Raw genomic sequence first — 22,580 nt, forward strand, 5'->3', positions numbered from 1 at the left:
CCCTACTGCCTCGGTTCAGCCTCCAACCGAGGCAGTAGAGGGAGAAGAACAATCTCGGTTCTGTTAACCGAGGTCGAATCGGACTATTTTTTGTCTCGTTTTAAAACCGAGGCATAAAGTTTATCACTTTTTACCTCGCCTGAATATGCCTCGGTTCATGAACCGGTGCCTATCAGTGAAAATAACCGGTGCCATTTCTTTTATCTGTACTAGTGTATGCACCTTTACCTCTATAAATATAGTGTAATTTTCACTAAAAATATAACATTTTCTAATGAACACAAATGAAATAATAATATGCTTTATAAGAACAATTATATATGCTTTCATACAAATTTAAGTGAATATAATTATATTAAAATTAAATAAATAGGAATCTATTATATTCTATATATATATATATATATATATATATATATAATATCTTAATTTTATTTATATGCTCAATTAAAAATAAAAATTAGTTACAAACATAATTAAATCATTGCAACGCAGGAATATAAATCGGGTAAATCAGTGGTTCCAAAACCTAAAATATGGAAGCTATTCAATTGCTAAAGAAGTATTTTTGGAAATGGAATATTTATTTGAAATTATTAAGATCGTTTATGGAAATTATTTTGTGAATCTAACTTGGAAACTTTTCAAGCTTAGACTTTCTTTCTTTCATATATTTTTATATTTTCTGATGTCTCTCTTTTTATTGAAATTCACAATGATCACTACACTATTGATTTCCTTTCCTACATTTCATAATAGATATATTATTATCTTGTTACTTTTAAACAGGTATATTATTATCTTGTTACTTTTAAACAGGTATATTATTATCTTGTTACTTTTAAACAGGTATATTATTATCTTGTTACTTTCAACCACACTTTAGTTATATCTTTCAATATGCTTTAGTTTCTTACTTGAACACCTATAAAATGATTATGAAATCTTGATAATTCAAACCAGGTTTTCTCAAATTATTAGGTCAGAAACACTCATACACGCAACATTTTATGCTTCAAAACATTTTTCTCAATTGTTTTTAACACACTTTTAATCATCATAAATGTATGTTCGTTGTGTTATTATTTTACTTAATTTATTTTTTAACTTGCAGTTGTAACCTGAATTTGATACGATGGAACAAATTACCTTATTTAATAAAGAGAAGACATTAGTTTTAGTTGGACGAACTGGAAATGGTAAAAGTGCAACTGGAAATAGCATTCTTGGAAGAAATGCCTTCAAACTAAGAATGTGTTCTTCTAATGAATCACGTAGTTGTGAATTACAGAAAAGTGTTACAAAAGATGGTTCAGTTATTAATGTTATCAATACTCCAGGTAATATGTGCTAACTTCAATTCTATTTCATTTAAATTAAAATAAATTTAGTTACCTTGATTATTTGAAGATTAAAGAATAACACCGTTCTCTTTCTTATTATTAGCTAAATTTTGTTAAAAATTACATATTTTGATAAGTCTCACTTCCATGTAAAACAACTTAAAAATGAAACTTACCCAATATCACAGTAAACATACTCGAAAGACTGCTACTATAATTTTTCTTCAATCTACATACAAATTTGTTTTAAGGCTTAAATTAATTTGGGATGCCAAAAATAAACGGTTGATGTTATTAACTCCTTAATTTTCTTTTCATAAACTTTTTTATCTTTTGAAAAATAAAATATCTCTTATATTGATTTTTGTTTTGAACTTGTTATAAATAATAATGCGATTCATGTCCACACGCATGTATATTAATTTTTATTTTGATGTCTTTCAAAAGTATGATGATTTTTTTTTTAATTATGTTGGTTTTTCTTTTAGTTGAAGTCTTTGTGTCATTAAAAATTATAGTGTTTTCTTCTTACATGAGAATCATAAGTACTATGTGCATAAATATAAGAAAATCATTTTAAAATCCAAAAATTATGTTTTGTAGGACTTTTTGATGGAAGAGATTATGTTGAAAAGGAAATAATTGAATGTATTGACGTTGCCAAAAATGGAATTCATGCAATTCTTGTGGTGTTTTCTGTTAGAACTCGTTTTTCTGAAGAAGAAGAAGCTACTTTACGTATTGTGCAAACTTTGTTTGGACATAAAATTATTGACTATATGATTCTAGTTTTCACTGGAGGAGATGAACTTGAATATAATGAAGAGACACTAGATGATTATTTAGGTCAAGAATGTCCTCAACCTCTTAAGGTATTGTATCATATTATCTTTTAAATTAATATATATGTATTGCTCTTATAATTCTTAAATCAAAATTAAAAAAATAAATACATGTTATTATGTGGACACTAATTAAGAAACTCTTTGACTTATATATGATAAAAATAAATGCAAATTAAAAAAAATATTCTTTGACTTATATTTGGTGTAAACATATTATATTTAAATAAATTTAAGAATTATTTTATTATAGACATATTGTTCAGTTATGTGTTTAATTATTACTTTTTCAATTAATATTATTGTGTTAATTTCTTAGACTATATAGGACTTTAGAAATTTGATGATTTTGATAGAGTTTTAATATTTTTGTAGGATATTTTACTCCAATGTGACAATCGCAAAGTGCTTTTTGATAATAAGACTAAAGATGAAAATAAGCAATTACAACAAGTTCAGCAACTTCTTAATCTTGTGAACATGGTCATATCAAAGAATAATGGACAACCATATACAAACAAGACATTTGTGAGATCACAGGTAAAATATTTATGAATTTTACAAATATTTCTTAAATTTTACAAAAATTGAATCCATAAAAGAATGATTTTTCTTAAAAGTAGAAACTATAAAATGTAGATGGGAATGAAAGTATATGATGAGCTAAAACAAGATTAATATGGAAAATGTTATCTTTATATGTTAAATACTTTGTTAGACTTCATTGTACTTTTGAAAAAAAAAATTAAGTCATTTTATCTAGTTTATCATGTTAAATGGACCAACTCAATTGTGTGAATTGATTTTGTCATTCTTAAGTTTGGGTATCTTTTTAATATTATATCATATGGTGTCATAACTTCATAAATGAATGTACTTCTACGACAAAAAAAAAATTAATATACATATTTTAGTATTTGCATGTGTAGAGAATATGAGTATAAATATTGAATATTTCTTAATTATTGTTTTTTTAAGATATAATTTTATCTTGAAATATAGGTAGGATCAAATTTGAAACAAGAAACTGCAAATCTTTTAGAAAAGTTGGAAGAAGAAAGAGTTGAAAGACTTAAGATTGAAGAAAAATTGAAGTCAGCACAAACTTTATTCAATGAAGAAATTCAAAAACTCAGATATAATCATGAGTTAGCAAATACAAGACCACATATACTTCGACAACTTATATCAATGTGTGGCATTCTCTAATTTTAGAATTATTTTAATTATATATATATATATATATATATATATATATTGTATTATGTGTGTATATAATGTATGATGTGTGTGATGTATTGGCATAGACTTATATATTTTGCCGTTTAAAGTATTGTATTCAAATAAATAAAATGTATGTTATGAATCGAGAAAAAATTTCAATCTCTTATTTTAAATATTTTAGGGTCAGAAGGGAGAATTAGTTTTTCCCAGGACTCCACAAATTCGAAGTTTATTTGTTAGAATTTTCACATTCAAACTTTTGCTATTGTGTAACCAATATGTTAGTTTTTGGAAAAAGTTGGACATGCAAAGGTTTTAATGAAATATGTCAATATTGAAAAGAAAAATTGTTTTTATGGAAAATAATTAATCGAATTTAAAATATTAATATATAACTAAGATGTCATTTTGAAAAAGAAAAAGTTTTAAATTAGATATTTTGTACTTTGGAATATGATTTCGGATAAGAATAAAGAATTAAAATACTTTATTAGGAAATGAATATGATTTTTTTTTCTCAAACTAGCAATATTCTTCCGTTTTTATTTTAATATTTCTTTCCTTAAAAAATGATAAATTTAATACCAAATAGTCATATAATTATAAAAAACTTAATTGAATTTCTTTTTTACTTTTTATACTTTTAATAGAAAGCCTTCAAAATAATTAAAAATAGGTTTCAATAAGAAAAATAACCTGAAAAATAGCAACGACTGCTCAGAAAATTCTAGATTCACTCTTTTATAAATATGCTTGAAATTTGACCGGAGACACTTATGTAATTTTAGGAGGAGTTATTTTTACATTACTAGAAATTTTAATCCCCGAAAAATACGTTTCTCACAGTTTTGAAAATCATTAGAAAAACCAGCATTACAAAATTATTGGTGGTTTTCTGCAAAACCACCTCTATTTCCAGGAGGTTTCTGGAAAATCGCCTATAATTACCAGGAGTTTTCTAAAACTGTCGGTAATTACCAGGGTTTTCCAAAACCTGTCGGAAAATCATTTTTTAAAGAAAAAATAAAATTATATATTTACATTTAACATTCAATCAATTTATAATCATTTTTTCTGTATTATAATCTCATCTAATCAATTTATAATCAATATACCCTTATAATGAACATATTCAATTGAACAAACAAAATGAAATTCGTTTCAGACATTAAGTTGTGTAATAATATTTAATACATTATTTGTAAATAAAACTATATATATTTAATCCAAATATTACATTATCCTACATGTACTACTAAATTATAGTCAAATTTTTACAATTTACTAACACTTAAAATAAAATAAACTACCTCATTTGGTTCTAATGTCTTCCATGTGTGGACCTTCCATTCCGGATGAATCATTAAAAATCTGCAAATAAAATAATAAAGTTAAAAGAACATTGTAATGAACAATTAGATAAGTATTTAGAAATTTTTTAATACCTTATTCCAAATGCACCAAAAGGTTCAAAATGAGAATGGTTAAAAGCAAGAGAAAATTCTGCAAACTGTACAGATTATGCAACCCATTCATGTACTTATGTACACTGCATTAGTGGTATTTCACTACTTTGCAGCTTAACTTCATTTAGGATTGTGCTCCTCTATACATTACTCAGATCTACTAATGGTTGTTTCAAAGGAGATGTGATTTCCATCTCTTCTTTCTAATAAATCTTGTTTTGTCGTCAAATATATGTAAAACATATCCTTATTAAATAAACCCACAACTTCCTCATAATATGCTGCCAAAATTATTTACTCAAATAAGAAAAAATGTGTCTAATTAGTAGTCATTTACTATGCAAGTAAAACAGCCTTTGGAATTTACATTATACAAAGTGACATTGTTTTTTCAGTCTTACATATATTACAATCAACATTTACAAAATTTTAATAGATAAATAAACCATAAGAGATTTACACCAAACTACAAACACCCCAAAAGAAGGAGATAGAAATCATGCTCAGGCGTGGTATCATGCTCAAATCAGCTATTGATCCTTGCAAATTGCAATTCCTAAGACTCTTGATAAAACCAAGTAACCCATAACAACAATACTGACCGCTTATATCTAGCTCTCCTTGTAATTGATTGATTGTATCAAGAAACTGGAGATGTGGAAGGCCCCTCAGAGATAAAAGAAATATATTACTCAAACTATTTGAACACAAGTCAAGATGTTGTAAATTGGTTGGCCATTTAAATGTCTCATTCTTTGACAAAAAAAGAAAATTGAAACCATGAACTTATGATTTATATGCTATCAAATACTCACAACTTAAAAAGCAAAATTGAAAGCAAATACTTATGATTTAATTTATGCACCTATGTTGTAGTTCAATTTATACATTACAAACCATTCATAAATAATCATTAATAATATTACTTTTAATTTATATAATATACAAGTCAATATACAAACTTATAATATTGTAGAAAAAAATGCATGTCTCTGCATAATGTATTTACGATTCCCAAAAATCAAAGAGTGTTTAAGTAGCGTACAAAGTGTGAATTAGTTTTAGAGTAAAGAAACAACTGAAATTGAATTAAAAGATTACTGGAATTTGATACCTTCAAAGGAACAATGAAGAAGAAAAGTAGACATGCGTGTGTGATGACCACAAAAGTTTCCTAGAAAACAACTACCCTTTCTCTCTAAGCTTCCATTTCCTACAACAAAAACATTATATAATTAAGTGAAATAATGTATACTTTACATGTGTTTTCACAAAGGATTAGTTATCCAATGAGAATCAGAGCAAGGATATGTATCCTAGCATGTTTATTTAAATAAAGTAATACTGTAATGTTGTAAAATTAATATAAAAAGATTAATATAAAAAAGGAAGTGGGGAGAATGGAGGAAAATTAACAAGAGTGGTTGAAGACTTGTTTTCATTATGAAACTTGGAGACTTTTTGAGTAGTTTATATTTGTCTTTTTTAGTGTCTTACAACATTTGTTACTTCAGAAAATTGAATATTAATTACTAGTTTTTCAGTAATACCCACATTTACTTTAATCACATAACATCTACGTTCTCTTAGGATAGTTTGTCAAAGAAAGTTACTTTATATAATAATTAGTACAATAATTTCTATTGATATATGTCATCTTAAAAGAATTAATATGGGGTCACATGGAATATTGAAGCCGTGAATACGGCCATTTTCTTCATTATATTTTGTTGTAGATCTACTTGTTATTTACCTGATAAGCTCATAAGTCAGATGGTTAATATAGAAGGTTCTCAAAGTAAGAAACACTAACTATTAGAAAGTGGGCTTAAATTCTAAGGTAAAGAATTAATTCTACCACACACAAGGTTAGTCCGTTAACATCTTTGACCAAGGTAAAGACCCTAAACTAGGACCTCCTACTTCTTTCACCACATACCTTATTCTTAATGAAAATGGTTAATTCAAGCTTTGATTTGGACTCTCACACCAGACCAAATGGTTGTAGAAAATTATCAAAGGAGGCTACTAATTAACTATACACAACAACAGGGATCACATTTTTCTTTTCAAGTATTGTAAAGCCTGCCAAAAGTGTGGAAATGAAGCTTGCACTAGTCTCATTGATTATGTTAAAAAGTGGACTTTAAGTCAAATTCAACCCACAAAATCGGCTTGTAAGATGAGGTTTACACCCACTTATATACTCTAAATTGGCCTTATCTCTAGTCGATGTGGGACTTCCAACACACACTCTCACGCCGAGGTATATACATCTTATGTGTGGAACTGGACATTAATGAGTGGTCTGATGGCATCCCGATAGGGGGTGGAACAATATGTCCAACAATCAACAAATCTCGCTAGGATAGCATCTAACAATGGCTCTAATACCATGTTAAGAAATGAACTTTAATTATAACTCAATGTTATATAACCGATTTATAAAGTGAGGTTTGCATCCACTTATATACTCTAAATTAGCCTTATCTCTAATTGATTTGGGACTTCCAACATATTATAACAAACCAGTTTGCTGGTTTTGACCAAGAGGACCCTTTCAATCATCTTGCAACATTCCATGAACTGTGTGGAGCTCTCTTGGAACTGATTCTAATAATGACGATGTCATTTATCTCAGATTATTTCCTTTTTCACACATTTGTAAAGTTAAGACATGGTTGCAATCACATCTCAATCAAAGCCTAACCAGTTGGGAAGATGTGGAGAAGAATTTTTTGGAAAGATTTTTCCCTCCAACAAAGTTTATTACTGCAAAATATTCTATTGCAACTTTCTCTCAAGGAATTGATGAACCATTATGTGAAGCTTAGGAAAGATAAGGTCTTACTCAGAAAATGTCTTAACCATGGATTTGATGATGTAACAAAGCTTGATATGTTTAACAGTGCACTTAGATCTCATACTAGGATGTTGTTAGATGCATTTGCAAGAGGAACCATGATGCTTAAAGATGTTGAAGAAGTCATTGTGATCACTGAATCATTACCCAACCTTCTAAAAGAGAAATTCTAGAGCTTGGAACTCAGGATGTTATTATGGCACAAAATAAAATCATTTCATAGGAAATGAAATTGTTAAAAAAGAAAATGTCAAAGTTTTAACTTGAGTCACGATCTCATGGCTCATATAACAAGTGATGAGATGTGATTTCTCTCAAGTGATCACCAAAATGGCCATTATTCTACATCAAATTCAAAAAGAATTGGATGATGCATAAACCTCGGTAAGCAACTCATAGGGTGTGTCATGGTAATCGACACTTAGTAGGCGACATCTAATTCTCAGTAGATGACACTTGGTTCTAATAAGCGGTAACTGACTCTCGATAGACAACATACAGCCCTTAGTATGTGACATATAACCTTCGGAAGGGAGTATTGGGTCTTTAATATGTAGCACCTAGCCCTCAATAAGCAACCTACAACCTTTGAAAGGTAGTACTTGACCTTCAACATCCAACCCTCAATAAGTGACACACATAATGCATTCTTTATTAACTTATCTTATAACTATATCAACATTAATAAAGTCATAAATACTTATCATATACAATACAAAATTAAAACTTTTTATTATTAAAATATTCAAATTTTACTACTTTTAAATCACTATTATTTCTAAAAATTCATTGCCATGATAGCTCATTAAAAAACATGAATTCACACAAAAAGAAAGTTAATTGGTAATAAGCTGAAAGTCAATAAAAAGTTAATTAGTTAAAAAAATCATTACTCTTTTTTATCATAGTGAAATATTAGGAGCTAATAAGTAATTGGTAGTATATTAATGTTCGCAACAAGAAAAAGTTACACCACTATTATCAGTTGTAACTTTTGATATAATAGTAACTGATCGATTCAATAATATTTTTTCTGTATTTTTTAAAAATATTTAAATTTATTTTGTACATTTGAATATACTAGAAAATTTTTCATATATATATATATATATATATATATATATATATATATATATATATATATATATATATATATATATATATATATATATATATATATATATATATATATATATATATATATATATATATATATATATATATATATATTCTGCTATTTCTATACGTTCTTTTTCTTCATTTTGTTCCTCCTCTTTTGTTTTAGATTTTGTTTATTGTATTTTTTTCTATATAATCTAAAAAAAATTCGAATTTAAATATTTAATATAAAAAAAATCATTGATTTTAAACTATCAAAAGAAAAGAATAATGATTTTTCAATTTTATCCAAAAAAAACTGGGAATGCAATTTTGTTTTTTAAATTTCCAAATAACGTCTTTGATTTGAAAATCTGATTGTGAGAAACAACGTCTCAAATTCAATTCGTTGTTTTAGAATTTTAAATACGCATATGTTTCAAAAAAATCGAAACTTATCAAAATAAAGTGACAATTTTGTAATTTTTGTGAAATTATGTCTTAGTTCAATTGAAATTTATGCTTAAGGGGTATACTGCCTCGGTTCTCTGACCAACCGAGACAAAAAACATTGTTTCTCCTTGCAAATTAGACTTTTTCTTGACAGTTTTTTCAAAATAGACCTACTACCTCGGTTCTGTGCAGAATCAAAGTAGCATGTCCTGCCAAAAGCTGACAACCTTTGTATCTGAACATTCTAAATCCATTTTGTCAACATATATTTCCTTCCATGTGAACTGATGTCATAAGGCCTTTATGACTCTATTTAACTGTGAACCGATGCTTATAGTGTAAGACCCATGAAAAATATTTACCTTAATACTAACAATTTTATTACTAGTAGTAATAAATTTCTTTGTGAATGAAAAATATAATAAGTTTATGTAAAAAAATAAAATGTGGAAAGCTAAATAAGAAATTTTGGTAGCTTAATTGGTAGAAAATTGTGGTGATTTCAAGAACATGGGTTCAAACTCTCTTCTACCTTTTTGTTAAAAAAAAAGAATTAAAAATATTGATAGTGGATAAAGCACTTAGATTTTAAGGCATTATTGAGGGATCCAATATGTCAAGTGGTGATTAAAATATTAATATAATAAATAATGTTAAAATAATAAATAATATTAAAAAATTGATGAATAGTAAAATTTTGGACTATAAATAGCCATGAGGGGGAGGTTATTCTGAGCAAGAGATTAAGTCTGGAATAGAAGTAGGGGAGCTAACCTTTCTAAGCTTTTATATTATGATTTAGTATTGTTTTATTACTATTCATGTCTTGAAATTCTGTGTGAATATTGTTAATGAAAAACATAGGTGCTTGTTATATATCTATCTATATTGAATTTTTGTGTTAATATTATATGTTGTTGTTTTGAATCTGTAAATAAGAAATTTGCTAAAACTAGTTGAGGAACACTTTGGCTAAGGAAAGACTTGGTACTTAAGTTGTCCATTGTGACGCACCTCTCTTTCCTGGAAGTCTACTCGACAAGTTTTTAACTTAAATCTTGTTGAACAAATTATGTACTGTTAAATTATTGTTGGAATGAAAATTTCTGATGAATTCATGTTATTGTGGTAGATATGGAATTATGAATTATAATTGTGATGGTAGGATAGACGAATGTTAAAAACCGGAGTTGGTACATCCCTGATCATAGAGCAGCCCTGGTCAAATCCAGTAAGTTGTGACTAGTCATATGTACTGTCGTTTATGGTGAGTTTGATTCGTCAAACATTTGATTCTTCTCCGGTGACCATTTATGGTGATATTTTAGTATTGTTAATTTATTTTGTGATATATTCATTTTGTATGATTTCTGTGATGATTGTATTTTATTATATTGGATTTGAATTTATGCATCTGAACATGATATGAGTATTATGGGGAGATTTTGTAATGATATAGAGTTGAGGAATATGAGCATGGTATGAGTCTCGTGGAGAGATTCTGTAATGATATGGTATTTGTTTATATGTTGATGTTGAGGGTCCTGTTGTTGGAGGTTATCCTGATACTCTAATAATCATCCCGTCTCAAGTAAAGAAGGATGAATTATGTGTTGAGAGGGGCAGGAGGTCCTAGTCTATGTGCCGATTTTGGACATGGTGTTGAGGACTAACCTTGTGGATGGTATGGAGTATTTTGGAAGTGTATTTGTAAAAAGAAGTAGAAGTCATCACAAGTGCATAACCTCCCGTGACCGCTCATCAACATATCATCGGAATGAGTGTCTATTGGGTATTGTGGAATGAGTGTCTATTGGGTATTGTGGAATGAATGTCTATTGAGTATTGTGGAACGAGTGTCTATTAAGTATTGTGGGATGAGTGTCTATTAGTAATTGTGGTATTGTGGGATGAGTATCTATGATGCGATTGTCGTATGATGGTATGAGTATCTATGATGCGATTGTTGTATGACGGTATAAGGGTGTCTGACATAATTATTATATGAGATTTGTTGAGTGTATCAAAGTAATGGATGAGTATCTATGATGCGATTGTTGTATGATGGTATGAGGGTGTCTGACATAATTATTATATGAGGTTTGTTGAGTGTATCAAAGTAATTATGCATGTTTTATAAATGATTGGTTGCATATTAGCTCACCCTACTTGTTTGTGTTTGTGTATGTGCTGTAACATCCCAAATTCTCACATTGGATAATTCATAATTTATATATTGTAACATTACATTTACGGTAACATCCCGTAATCTCACCCTTTAAAATTTCCTAGTTGATATAAGTCTATACATGTAAAAATGTTCTAATTATAGTTCTTCTACTTCTCCCTTCCTTGGCACTGAGTGAGGCAACATTCCTTCATCTGCTCCCGTATAACGAATTATACGATCATCGCACATACCCAAACACAAAAGAAAACACAAACAAGTAGGGTGAGCTAACATGCAACAAATCATTTATAAAACATATATAATTACCTTGATATAAACATCATATAATAATTATGTTCGACACTCTCATACCACAATTCCTATTAGACACTCGTCTCACAATACCCAATAGACACCACAATACCCAATAGACACTCATCCGGATGATACGTTGATGAGCGGTCACGGGAAGTTATGCACTTGTAATGACTTCTACTTCTTTTTTTTAATATATATACTTTCAAAATACTTCATACCATTTACAAGGTTAATCCCCTCACTATGTCCAAAACCGGCACATAGACCAGGACCTCCTGCTCCTCTCACCACATAATTCATCCCTCTCTACTTGAGACTAGATGATTATTAGAGTATCAGGATAACCTCCAACTACGGGACCCTCAACATCAACATATACACAAATACCATAACATTTATTTAATCTCTCCACAAGACTCATACCATACTAATATTCCTCAACTCACATTATACCCTTACAAAATCTCCCCATACTACCCATAACATGTTCAGATGCATAAATTCAAATGCAGTATAATAAAATGCAATTATCACAATTATAATTCATAATTCCATATCTACCACAAAAATGAATTCATCAGACATTTCCATTCCAACAAGATATATTGCACAATATTTTAATAGTACAAAATCTGTTCAATAAGATTTAAGTTAAAAACTTGTCGAGTAGACTTCCAGGAAAGAGAGGTGCGTCACAATGGACAACTTAAGTACCAAATCTTTCCTTAGCCAAAGTGTTCCTCAACTAGTTTTTAACAAATTTCTTATTTACAGATTCAAAACAACAGCATATAATATTAACACCGAATTTCAATATAGATAAACATACAGTAAGCATTAACAGTATTCATACATAATTTCAAGATATGAATAGTAATAAAACAATACTAAGTCATAATATAAAAGCATAGAAATACTAAATCATAATATAAAAGCATAGAAAAGTTAGCTCCCCTACCTCTATTCCAGACGTCTCTTGCTCTGAATTTATTTCTCCGAAACCTTTCAGAACCTCTACCCTTCTTGCAACTAAAAATTTCTCTCTAACTTTCTCTCACTTGATTTCTCTTCTCTTGGTGCAGAATAATCTTCCCTCCCATGGTTATTTATAGTAAAAAAAATTTACTATTCATTAATATTTTAATATTATTTATTATTTTAATATTATTTAAAAATAATATTTCAATCATTTTCTCACCAAATCTGATCCTAATTTCTACCTACTACTTTCTTCCATGCTAAGAAATCCAAATGCTGAAAATTTATTTTTACTATTCACTTTTTACTATTTACTATTTACTTTTTACTATTTACTATTTACTTTTTACTATTCAATTTAAAAAAATTTACTAAATAAGTTACCAAAAATTTGAACCTCTCCTTCTAAAATTACTATAATTTTATATCCAAAATTTACATTTTTCTATCCATTAAAATTATTATTACTAATAAAATACTAAAATTTACTACTATAAATATATATATATATATATATATATATATATATATATATATATAGATTTTTTTTGTATGGGTCTTACATTCTCCCCAACAACAAAAATTTTCGTCCTCGAAAATTCAAAAATAAAAATTTTTAATTTAATACTCATCTGAACGCATTCAACTAGAAAAGTCTCACACTCATAACCTGAATCATTTCTCTACTTATTTTGTGCATAAAATTTCTAGCATCTCAAATTGAAATGTACTCACAAAAATTAAAATCATAAACCTTCCAAACACTCTTACTTTAGCCCTATCACAACCATCATTAAACCTACCTCAATTATAATGTGTTTCCCGAGATCAAAACCATATCCCAAGGATATTTAGTGTTAACTAAATCTAAAATTTTTTTTTTTATCTTATGCGAATTAAAAGTAATTATCAACAAGTTCACTCATACACATCACTGGATAGAGATCAAGGTGCGACATCACCATTGAGGTTTGAATACTACCATATAACTATGCCTGATGAAATTGCTCCAATTACAACCTACAACTTCTTAATTATTCCTAATTCCCTAATCACATTAGTGTTGCAACCCTCCTTTTTATCTATTTCCAAACTCTTCTTCTTCCTTATCTTGCCATATTCATAATAATATCAATTCCACCCACACTACCTCTACTAACTTTAACATTCCAAAATCAATAAAATTTACAACCATAAATCATGACATTTTAATCCTATCATAAAAATACCAAATATTTTGCATAAGCCGAAAGCCAAAATTTTCGTACCTGGATTTTCTCCACTACTCCTCATACCAAAATCACATATTCTCAAATCTTATCTCTAATGTATTTACTGAAAAAAAATCTAACCATCTCCTTTTAATCATCCATTTAGCTTAGAATCCTTCCAATACTTCATTCTTCTCTAAAGACCTCGTGTTCTCTTAACTTATAAATTTCTCCTCCTATTAAACTTTCTCTCAATCCTCTTTATGCCTTATACAACTTCTTATTTACTCTTCTTCGTCTAATATTTGATTTATTCTTAATCTACTTCAGTATTCCTATCCCTTTTTATTTTAAGCTTTATCTTCAAATCTTCATCTATTTTCTTTCTTCAGATTCCAATCATCACTGATACATCAATCCATGTTACCAATCTCACACAATGCCACTCTGTTTCTCATCAATACTTCCTTCTCTTCTGACTTCTAACGTTGCTGATATACTAAACCAAACTGATTTCTCAAACCTTGCCACATTCATGCTTATCCAAAGCTTCTCTTAATCTAGCCTTTGAACTCAACTCCTTTTTGTGAAACGTAAGATATCTCATCTATTAATTTTGTTCTAGAAACTTCTAAAAATTTACTTCTAAACACCAACATCTTCACTCATCCTTTGAAACTTAAACTCTAGTATTATATCTCCCTATCAAGGCTTTAACTAATTCTAATATATTTCCTCAAACCCTCATAAATAAGAAAGGAAAATCATCTATGGTAAAAGTCATGGTAGTTAGACACAATACTCTACTATCTAGATTTAGAGGAAATGGTAAATTATACCATTTAGACTCAATTCTTCACAGAGAAGACACGGAAGACCCACAACACAGAGGTCATCCTAAGGACGAACTGCTCTGATACCATTAATGTAACATCCCAAATTCTCACATTGGATAATTCATAATTTATATATTGTAACATTACATTTACGGTAACATCCCGTAATCTCACCCTTTAAAATTTCCTAGTTGATATAAGTCTATACATGTAAAAATGTTCTAATTATAGTTCTTCTACTTCTCCCTTCCTTGGCACTGAGTGAGGCAACATTCCTTCATCTGCTCCCGTATAACGAATTATACGATCATCGCACATACCCAAACACAAACAAGTAGGGTGAGCTAACATGCAACAAATCATTTATAAAACATATATAATTACCTTGATATAAACATCATATAATAATTATGTTCGACACTCTCATACCACAATTCCTATTAGACACTCGTCTCACAATACCCAATAGACACCACAATACCCAATAGACACTCATCCGGATGATACGTTGATGAGCGGTCACGGGAAGTTATGCACTTGTAATGACTTCTACTTCTTTTTTTTAATATATATACTTTCAAAATACTTCATACCATTTACAAGGTTAATCCCCTCACTATGTCCAAAACCGGCACATAGACCAGGACCTCCTGCTCCTCTCACCACATAATTCATCCCTCTCTACTTGAGACTAGATGATTATTAGAGTATCAGGATAACCTCCAACTACGGGACCCTCAACATCAACATATACACAAATACCATAACATTTATTTAATCTCTCCACAAGACTCATACCATACTAATATTCCTCAACTCACATTATACCCTTACAAAATCTCCCCATACTACCCATAACATGTTCAGATGCATAAATTCAAATGCAGTATAATAAAATGCAATTATCACAATTATAATTCATAATTCCATATCTACCACAAAAATGAATTCATCAGACATTTCCATTCCAACAAGATATATTGCACAATATTTTAATAGTACAAAATCTGTTCAATAAGATTTAAGTTAAAAACTTGTCGAGTAGACTTCCAGGAAAGAGAGGTGCGTCACAATGGACAACTTAAGTACCAAATCTTTCCTTAGCCAAAGTGTTCCTCAACTAGTTTTTAACAAATTTCTTATTTACAGATTCAAAACAACAGCATATAATATTAACACCGAATTTCAATATAGATAAACATACAGTAAGCATTAACAGTATTCATACATAATTTCAAGATATGAATAGTAATAAAACAATACTAAGTCATAATATAAAAGCATAGAAATACTAAATCATAATATAAAAGCATAGAAAAGTTAGCTCCCCTACCTCTATTCCAGACGTCTCTTGCTCTGAATTTATTTCTCCGAAACCTTTCAGAACCTCTACCCTTCTTGCAACTAAAAATTTCTCTCTAACTTTCTCTCACTTGATTTCTCTTCTCTTGGTGCAGAATAATCTTCCCTCCCATGGTTATTTATAGTAAAAAAAATTTACTATTCATTAATATTTTAATATTATTTATTATTTTAATATTATTTAAAAATAATATTTCAATCATTTTCTCACCAAATCTGATCCTAATTTCTACCTACTACTTTCTTCCATGCTAAGAAATCCAAATGCTGAAAATTTATTTTTACTATTCACTTTTTACTATTTACTATTTACTTTTTACTATTTACTATTTACTTTTTACTATTCAATTTAAAAAAATTTACTAAATAAGTTACCAAAAATTTGAACCTCTCCTTCTAAAATTACTATAATTTTATATCCAAAATTTACATTTTTCTATCCATTAAAATTATTATTACTAATAAAATACTAAAATTTACTACTATAAATATATATATATATATATAGATTTTTTTTGTATGGGTCTTACATGTGCGATGATCGTATAATTCGTTATACGGGAGCAGATGGAGGAATGTCGTCTGATTCAGTGCCAATGAAGAAAGAGATAGAAGAATAAATTAGAAGAATTCGAGTTATATTTATGAGTTTATAGTTGAAATCTGAGTTTAAAACATATATATATCACCTATGAATTATCAAGTGTGAGATTAAGGGATGTTACCTTAAATGTAATGCTACAATATATCAATTATGAATTATCAAGTATGAGATTAAGGGATGTTACATATAGTTAGAAATATCTATAAATTTTTCCATTTATAATTTTATTTTAATTTTTTTCGGAAAGGTTTACGCATTGGTTATCTTTATAACTGACGCAATAGAGTCTTATTGTCTCGGTTTTCTACTTAACTAAGGTAATAGCTTCTTCGATAGTTAAAATTTAAAAACGTAAAACAGTGATTACTCTTCTTCTTCTCTCTTCGACACAAGAACCGTTCTTCCCTATTCAGATCCTCGTTGCGCAAGGGGGCGAGATTTCTTTTCTACTTCTTCGTGTTGATTCTTTTCTCACGGAGAGACCGAACTTTGGGGCAGCAATGAGGGTCTCGTGCAAGCCGAAGAGGGTTTTCTCTTTCGCGTTGCTGAGAGGGAGGCTTCCTTCCTCTTCTTTGTTCTGATTCGTCTTTCTTCAAGTCGTGCATCCAACCTAGCCTAAGGTTCTTTGTCTCGCTCAGACAACCAACCTGGAGGGATTATCATGGCACGACAGAGGCGCGGTAGAGACGCGACAGAGACATGACACAGACGTGACAGAGATGCGACACAGACGCGGTAGGGGGCGCAAGGGCGCGATGGTGGTTCTTATTCTTCTTCTTCTCTCCGTTCTGATTCGCAACGAAGGAGGAAGCTTCCTTCCCTCCCATTTTTCTGATTTCGATTGGGTTGTTTTCTATTTGATTTATTCTCTGCAGAGGTGGTGGTGTTTGATTGATTCTCTGCAGGTGGTGGTGGGAATGCGTCGTCCTCGTTCTTGTAGTGATTTGGAGTTTCCATTTCGTCTTGGGGGTTGATTTTCTGGGTTTTTGATTGATTGATTGCAGGATGAGCCGTGAAGAGTGGTTTAGTTATGATTTAGGAATTCTCTTTTAGGGTTTACTGTTATTGTATTTTGATCTTGAAATTGGAATATTTGATTTGGATTTCTGGGATTTTTTGTTCTTCGCAATTGAGAAGCTTTGATGAGGGTGGTGTGAGATGGAGCGGTGAGCATTGATGGATTGCGGCTAGGGGCTACGAATTAACCTAACGAATGGTGAAAACAAAGAAAAAATACAAAAAGAAAAGGAAAATCCCCTCTACTATCTCTGTTGGATTTGAACTGAGACAAAACACACACATTTTTGCCTCGATTCAGAACCGAGACAAAATTCCTACTCTTTTTGTCTCGTCTGTATATGCCTTGGTTTCAGAACCGCTGTGTATAAGAGAAAATAACTGATGTCGTTTGTTAGTTATTATAAGTCTTGTATTTATTAAAAAATTTATGTTCATTAGTAAAAATGACTACATATTAACTATTTTTTAGAATGAATTTGAGAATTATCTATTTCAATTTTTATCACCTACTTATATATATTAACTTTAACTATATTAAATTTTATGTGCAAGTTTTAAGAACGTTTTACTTCATATTTATTCCACTAAAGTTTGTTGAAGAGAGAAAAGAAAAGTTGTAAATTAGGAAAACAACTAAAAACTTTTCTCACATCAAAATTTATTTAGTTAAAATATATATATTCTTAGCTCAACAACTTATGGTATATAAACAATTAAAGGGTTTAGATTTTAAAAGAAAATAATTTAGTCCAATTAAAATATCTTAATATCAATCCCATTAAAAATCTTATTTTTATTTATATGCCAACTTAAAAAATTAATTAGAAATATAAATAAATCTGTGCAACGCAGGAATATAAATTTCTAGTAGTTAGTTAATGGTTCCAAACACTAATTTCCAAGCTATTTATTTAATTGTTAAAGAAGTATTTGCGAAAATGGAATATTTATGTGAAATTATTATGACGGCTTAGGCAAAGTCATTTGTGAAAACTAATTGAAAATTTACAAACTTTAGCTTCTTCTTTTTTTTATTTCACGTCTCTTTTGATTCTAACTTATATACTATTAATTCTTTTTCCAAATACTTTTCTATTTGCTGAAGTCTTTAGAGAGGTAGATTTTAAGTTTCTTTGGATTCTAACTTACAATTATCACTATTTAATCAATTCCTTTTCCAAATGTTAGATTAGGTATATTATTATCTTGTTACTTTCAATCACACTTTAGTTTATTTTTTTAATATATTTGTTCTTTCTTGAGGAAGTTTAATTTTTTACTTAGCAACTATAAAAGGCTTCTCAAAAATAGATAATTCAAGCACAATCAAGTTGGGTGAAATTATTCAAAGGTCATTATAATAATTATATATATATATAGATATATATTTGCTTCAATAATATGATTTTTTTTATCTTTTTAACATGTTATTTGTTATTATAAACATTTGTTTATTGTGATGTTATTTTTTTTTATTTAGGCTATTTTTACTCAAAAGGTGCAATCTGAATTTGATATAATGGAACAAAATTCCTTATTTAATGAAGAGAAGACGTTAGTTTTAGTTGGAAGAACAGGAAATGGTAAAAGTGCTACTGGAAATACTATTCTGGGAAAAAATGTCTTTAAATCTGGAACACGTTCTTCTAGTATGTCACGTATTTGTGAATTACAAAAAAGTACCAGAAAAGATGGAACAACTATTAATATTATTAATACTCCAGGTAATATATAGTTAGTTGTTATTCATTTTATAATTTGTATTTGATTTAAGTTAAAAAGAATGTGATTTTCTTGTTTATTTCAATATTGAATAATGCTAACAATAGTTTCTTTCTTATTAGCTAAAACTTACTCAAAAGTATGTCTCATTTTTTAATCAAAACAACTAGAAAATGAAACATGTCTAATATCACAATAAATATATTAAAAAAACTGTTGATAACATTTTTCTTCCATCTCTTCATCTTTTTTTATAAATTTATCTTAATGGAAAAATACATTTTGTATGCTAGAAGTAAAAGGTTTCTATACTTAATTTCTTAATTTTATTCTCATAATTTTTTATATTTTAAAAGAAAGTTATTACTAGTCCTTTGTAAGATATGGTGATTGTTTAAATTAATTATGATGTTTTTGCTTTCAAATTAAGACATTATTGAAGTTATAGTGATTTCTTCTTCCACCATAAATATTATATATATAAACATAAATAATTTAATCTTATATAACATAACATTTTTTTAGGATTATTCGATGGAAGTGATTCAGTTGGAAAGGAAATAATCAAAAGTATTGATCTAGCTAAAGACGGAATTCATGCAATTCTTGTGGTGTTCTCTGTTAGAACACGCTTTTCTGAAGAGGAACAAGCTACTTTACGTGTTTTGAAAACTTTGTTTGGACACAAAATTGTTGATTACCTGATTATAGTCTTCACGGGAGGTGACGAACTTGAATATAATGAAGAAACATTAGATGATTATTTAGGTCAAGGATGTCCACAACCTCTTAAGGTATTTTATCATATTATCATTTAGATAAATGTAATATGATTTTTTTTCTCATAATATTCTTAGGTAATAACTCTCGTTATTATACTTAAATAGTCAAAATTAAAAAAAAAAAACACATAGGGTAATGTCTATATTAAGAAGCTTTTATTTGTAGTATTATATATTTAAATTTTATTCTAACATCTCACCATAAAAATTTTAGAGTTCTTACCCTTATCACTCTCTTTATATAGTAGACTTAAATTTCTTAATATATATATATATATATATATATATATATATAAATTAAAAAATATTGTTGCCGAAAGATAAATGAAAGTCTATTATCAAAGATTATTAAACATAATTAAAAGTGACAAGTGGTGGTGTCTATCACAAAGTTTTTATTATTATCAATTTAAGATATTGTGTAGGTTATATATGATTATGATTTTAATGATTTTGATAAAGTTTTAATGTTGTTGTAGGATATTTTGCTCCAATGTGACAATCGTAAAGTACTCTTTAATAATAAGACTAAGGATGAAACAAAGCAACTTCAACAAGTTCAAGAACTTATCAATCTTGTTAACAAGGTTATATCTAAGAATAATGGACAACCATATACAAATAAGACATTTATAAAATCACAGGTAAGAAGTTATAAATTGTGAAACATTTTCTAATTTTTATAAATACAAACCACAAAAGGATATATTTTTTTTTAAAAAATAGTAGAAATTAAAATGATAATACGAACAAAAGTACATATGCTAAAACAATATTTGGTAAATGTTATCCTTTCATGTTAAATACTTGCATAGACTCTTTTTGGACTTTTGGAAAAAATAATAATGAAATTAAGTTGAATTCATTTTGTCTAGTTTATCATATTAATGGACCTACTCAATTGTCTGAATTGATTTTTTTTATTTTTAATTTTGATCTTTTTAACAGTATATCAGATGGTATCATGTCTTCAATAATGAATATACTTCTATGATAAAAACATTAATAATATACACTCATATCTAAGTATTTGCATGTATAGAGAAAATGATTATGAATATTGAATATTACTTAGTTTTTTTTTTGTTACTTGATATATAGGAAGGATCAAAATTGAAAGAAGAAACTGCAAACCTTTTAGAAAAGTTGGAAGAAGAAAGAGTTGAAAGACTTAAGATTGAAAAAAAATCGAAGTCAACATCAGCTTCATCGAATGATGAAGCTAAAAATATGAAGCATAATCATGAGTCACTAAATCCAAGACCACCTATACTTCAACAACTATGGTCTATGCGTAAAATTCTCTTTTCTAAAATTTTCAAATATTAGCACTGTTTTATGTTCACAAGTATTTGTAAGGAATGTTCTGTATATTTTAATTGCATTATATGTGAATACAATGTGATGTGTGAGATGCAATAATTACCATAAGCTTCTGTATTTTAATATTCAAAGTACTATATTCAAATAAATAATTAAATTGTATGATTATTTATGATTCAAGGAATTTCAATCTCTAAATATTTTAGGGTCATGTCGAATTGAATGTATCATTCTTAAAGACAAGTTTTGGAGAAAGAGAAAAAAATATTTTATGATCACCTAAAAGTTACCATATATGTCATTTTTAAAAACATAAAGTATGAATTAAGATTGCTCAAAAAAAATTAATGAGAAAAAAATTAAGAAAATCATATTAAGACCAAATAAGTTATTAAACTATATTTAAAATATATATATATATATATATATATATATATATGAGTTTGTTAACTTATGTAATTTCTTAAAAGTGTATTAAATTTTAGTTGACAAAAAAATCTTCATTTATAAAAAAAAAAGACATACTTTAAACATAGGGGTATTTTAACAATTTTTAATTTTAATTTAAAATAAAAAACTAAAAAAATCAGAAATTATTCAAATATCTTTAATCTTAAAATTTAGAATTTATAATATATGAAAGTATTTTTGTGAAACTAAAATTTGGTAGAAGTTACATAAATTAACAAACCCCATATATATATATATATATATATATATATATATATATATATATATATATATATATATATATATATATATATATATATAAAAAAACCTAAATCAACATCCTACTCTATGCTTCTGAGTCATCACCATCATGCACGTGATACATAGAGACATTTTCATGTACCCATATCATTAAGGTGATCATTGCAAATAAGAAGATAAACACACGAACAAACAATAATAGAAGAGTAAGCTAATTTACCAAAAGAACATTCATACAATAGAAATATAGATGT

General features: G+C 28.1%; 2 protein-coding genes across 3 annotated transcripts; both read left to right on the forward strand.

The window, feature by feature from the left end:
• The first annotated feature begins 1,082 nt into the window (after positions 1 to 1,082).
• On the forward strand, positions 1,083 to 3,552 carry LOC124826371 (immune-associated nucleotide-binding protein 9-like). The gene is made up of 4 exons (XM_047299227.2): positions 1,083 to 1,340; positions 1,947 to 2,215; positions 2,561 to 2,725; positions 3,188 to 3,552. The coding sequence occupies exons 1-4, from the start codon at positions 1,136 to 1,138 to the stop codon at positions 3,392 to 3,394; spliced, it is 846 nt and encodes a 281-aa protein (XP_047155183.2). The 5' UTR covers positions 1,083 to 1,135; the 3' UTR covers positions 3,395 to 3,552.
• A 15,563-nt stretch (positions 3,553 to 19,115) lies between these two features.
• On the forward strand, positions 19,116 to 21,783 carry LOC124831110 (immune-associated nucleotide-binding protein 9-like). 2 transcript variants are annotated; one of them, XM_088109769.1, is made up of 5 exons: positions 19,116 to 19,139; positions 19,269 to 19,512; positions 20,036 to 20,304; positions 20,772 to 20,936; positions 21,394 to 21,783. In XM_088109769.1, exons 2-5 carry the CDS (start codon positions 19,308 to 19,310, stop codon positions 21,619 to 21,621), a joined length of 867 nt encoding a protein of 288 aa, XP_087965895.1. In that variant the 5' UTR covers positions 19,116 to 19,139; positions 19,269 to 19,307; the 3' UTR covers positions 21,622 to 21,783. The 2 variants fall into 2 exon arrangements, with proteins under 2 accessions (XP_087965895.1, XP_087965896.1); XM_088109770.1 differs by lacking the exon at positions 20,772 to 20,936.
• Positions 21,784 to 22,580: the final 797 nt, after the last annotated feature.

This window comes from Vigna umbellata, chromosome 3 (assembly GCF_029865625.1).
Source record: "Vigna umbellata cultivar VRB3 chromosome 3, Vumbellata_1.0, whole genome shotgun sequence".
Lineage (NCBI taxonomy): Eukaryota > Viridiplantae > Streptophyta > Magnoliopsida > Fabales > Fabaceae > Vigna > Vigna umbellata.

Bases quoted from the DNA above. Each gene is read 5' to 3' on its own strand.
- LOC124826371 (XM_047299227.2), top strand. From the start codon at position 1,136: ATGGAACAAATTACCTTATTTAATAAAGAGAAGACATTAGTTTTAGTT. The intron at 2,216-2,560 runs GTATTGTATCAT...ATATTTTTGTAG, and splicing joins AATGTCCTCAACCTCTTAAG to GATATTTTACTCCAATGTGA. The intron at 2,726-3,187 runs GTAAAATATTTA...CTTGAAATATAG, and splicing joins AGACATTTGTGAGATCACAG to GTAGGATCAAATTTGAAACA.
- LOC124831110 (XM_088109769.1), top strand. From the start codon at position 19,308: ATGGAACAAAATTCCTTATTTAATGAAGAGAAGACGTTAGTTTTAGTT. The intron at 20,305-20,771 runs GTATTTTATCAT...ATGTTGTTGTAG, and splicing joins GATGTCCACAACCTCTTAAG to GATATTTTGCTCCAATGTGA. The intron at 20,937-21,393 runs GTAAGAAGTTAT...CTTGATATATAG, and splicing joins AGACATTTATAAAATCACAG to GAAGGATCAAAATTGAAAGA.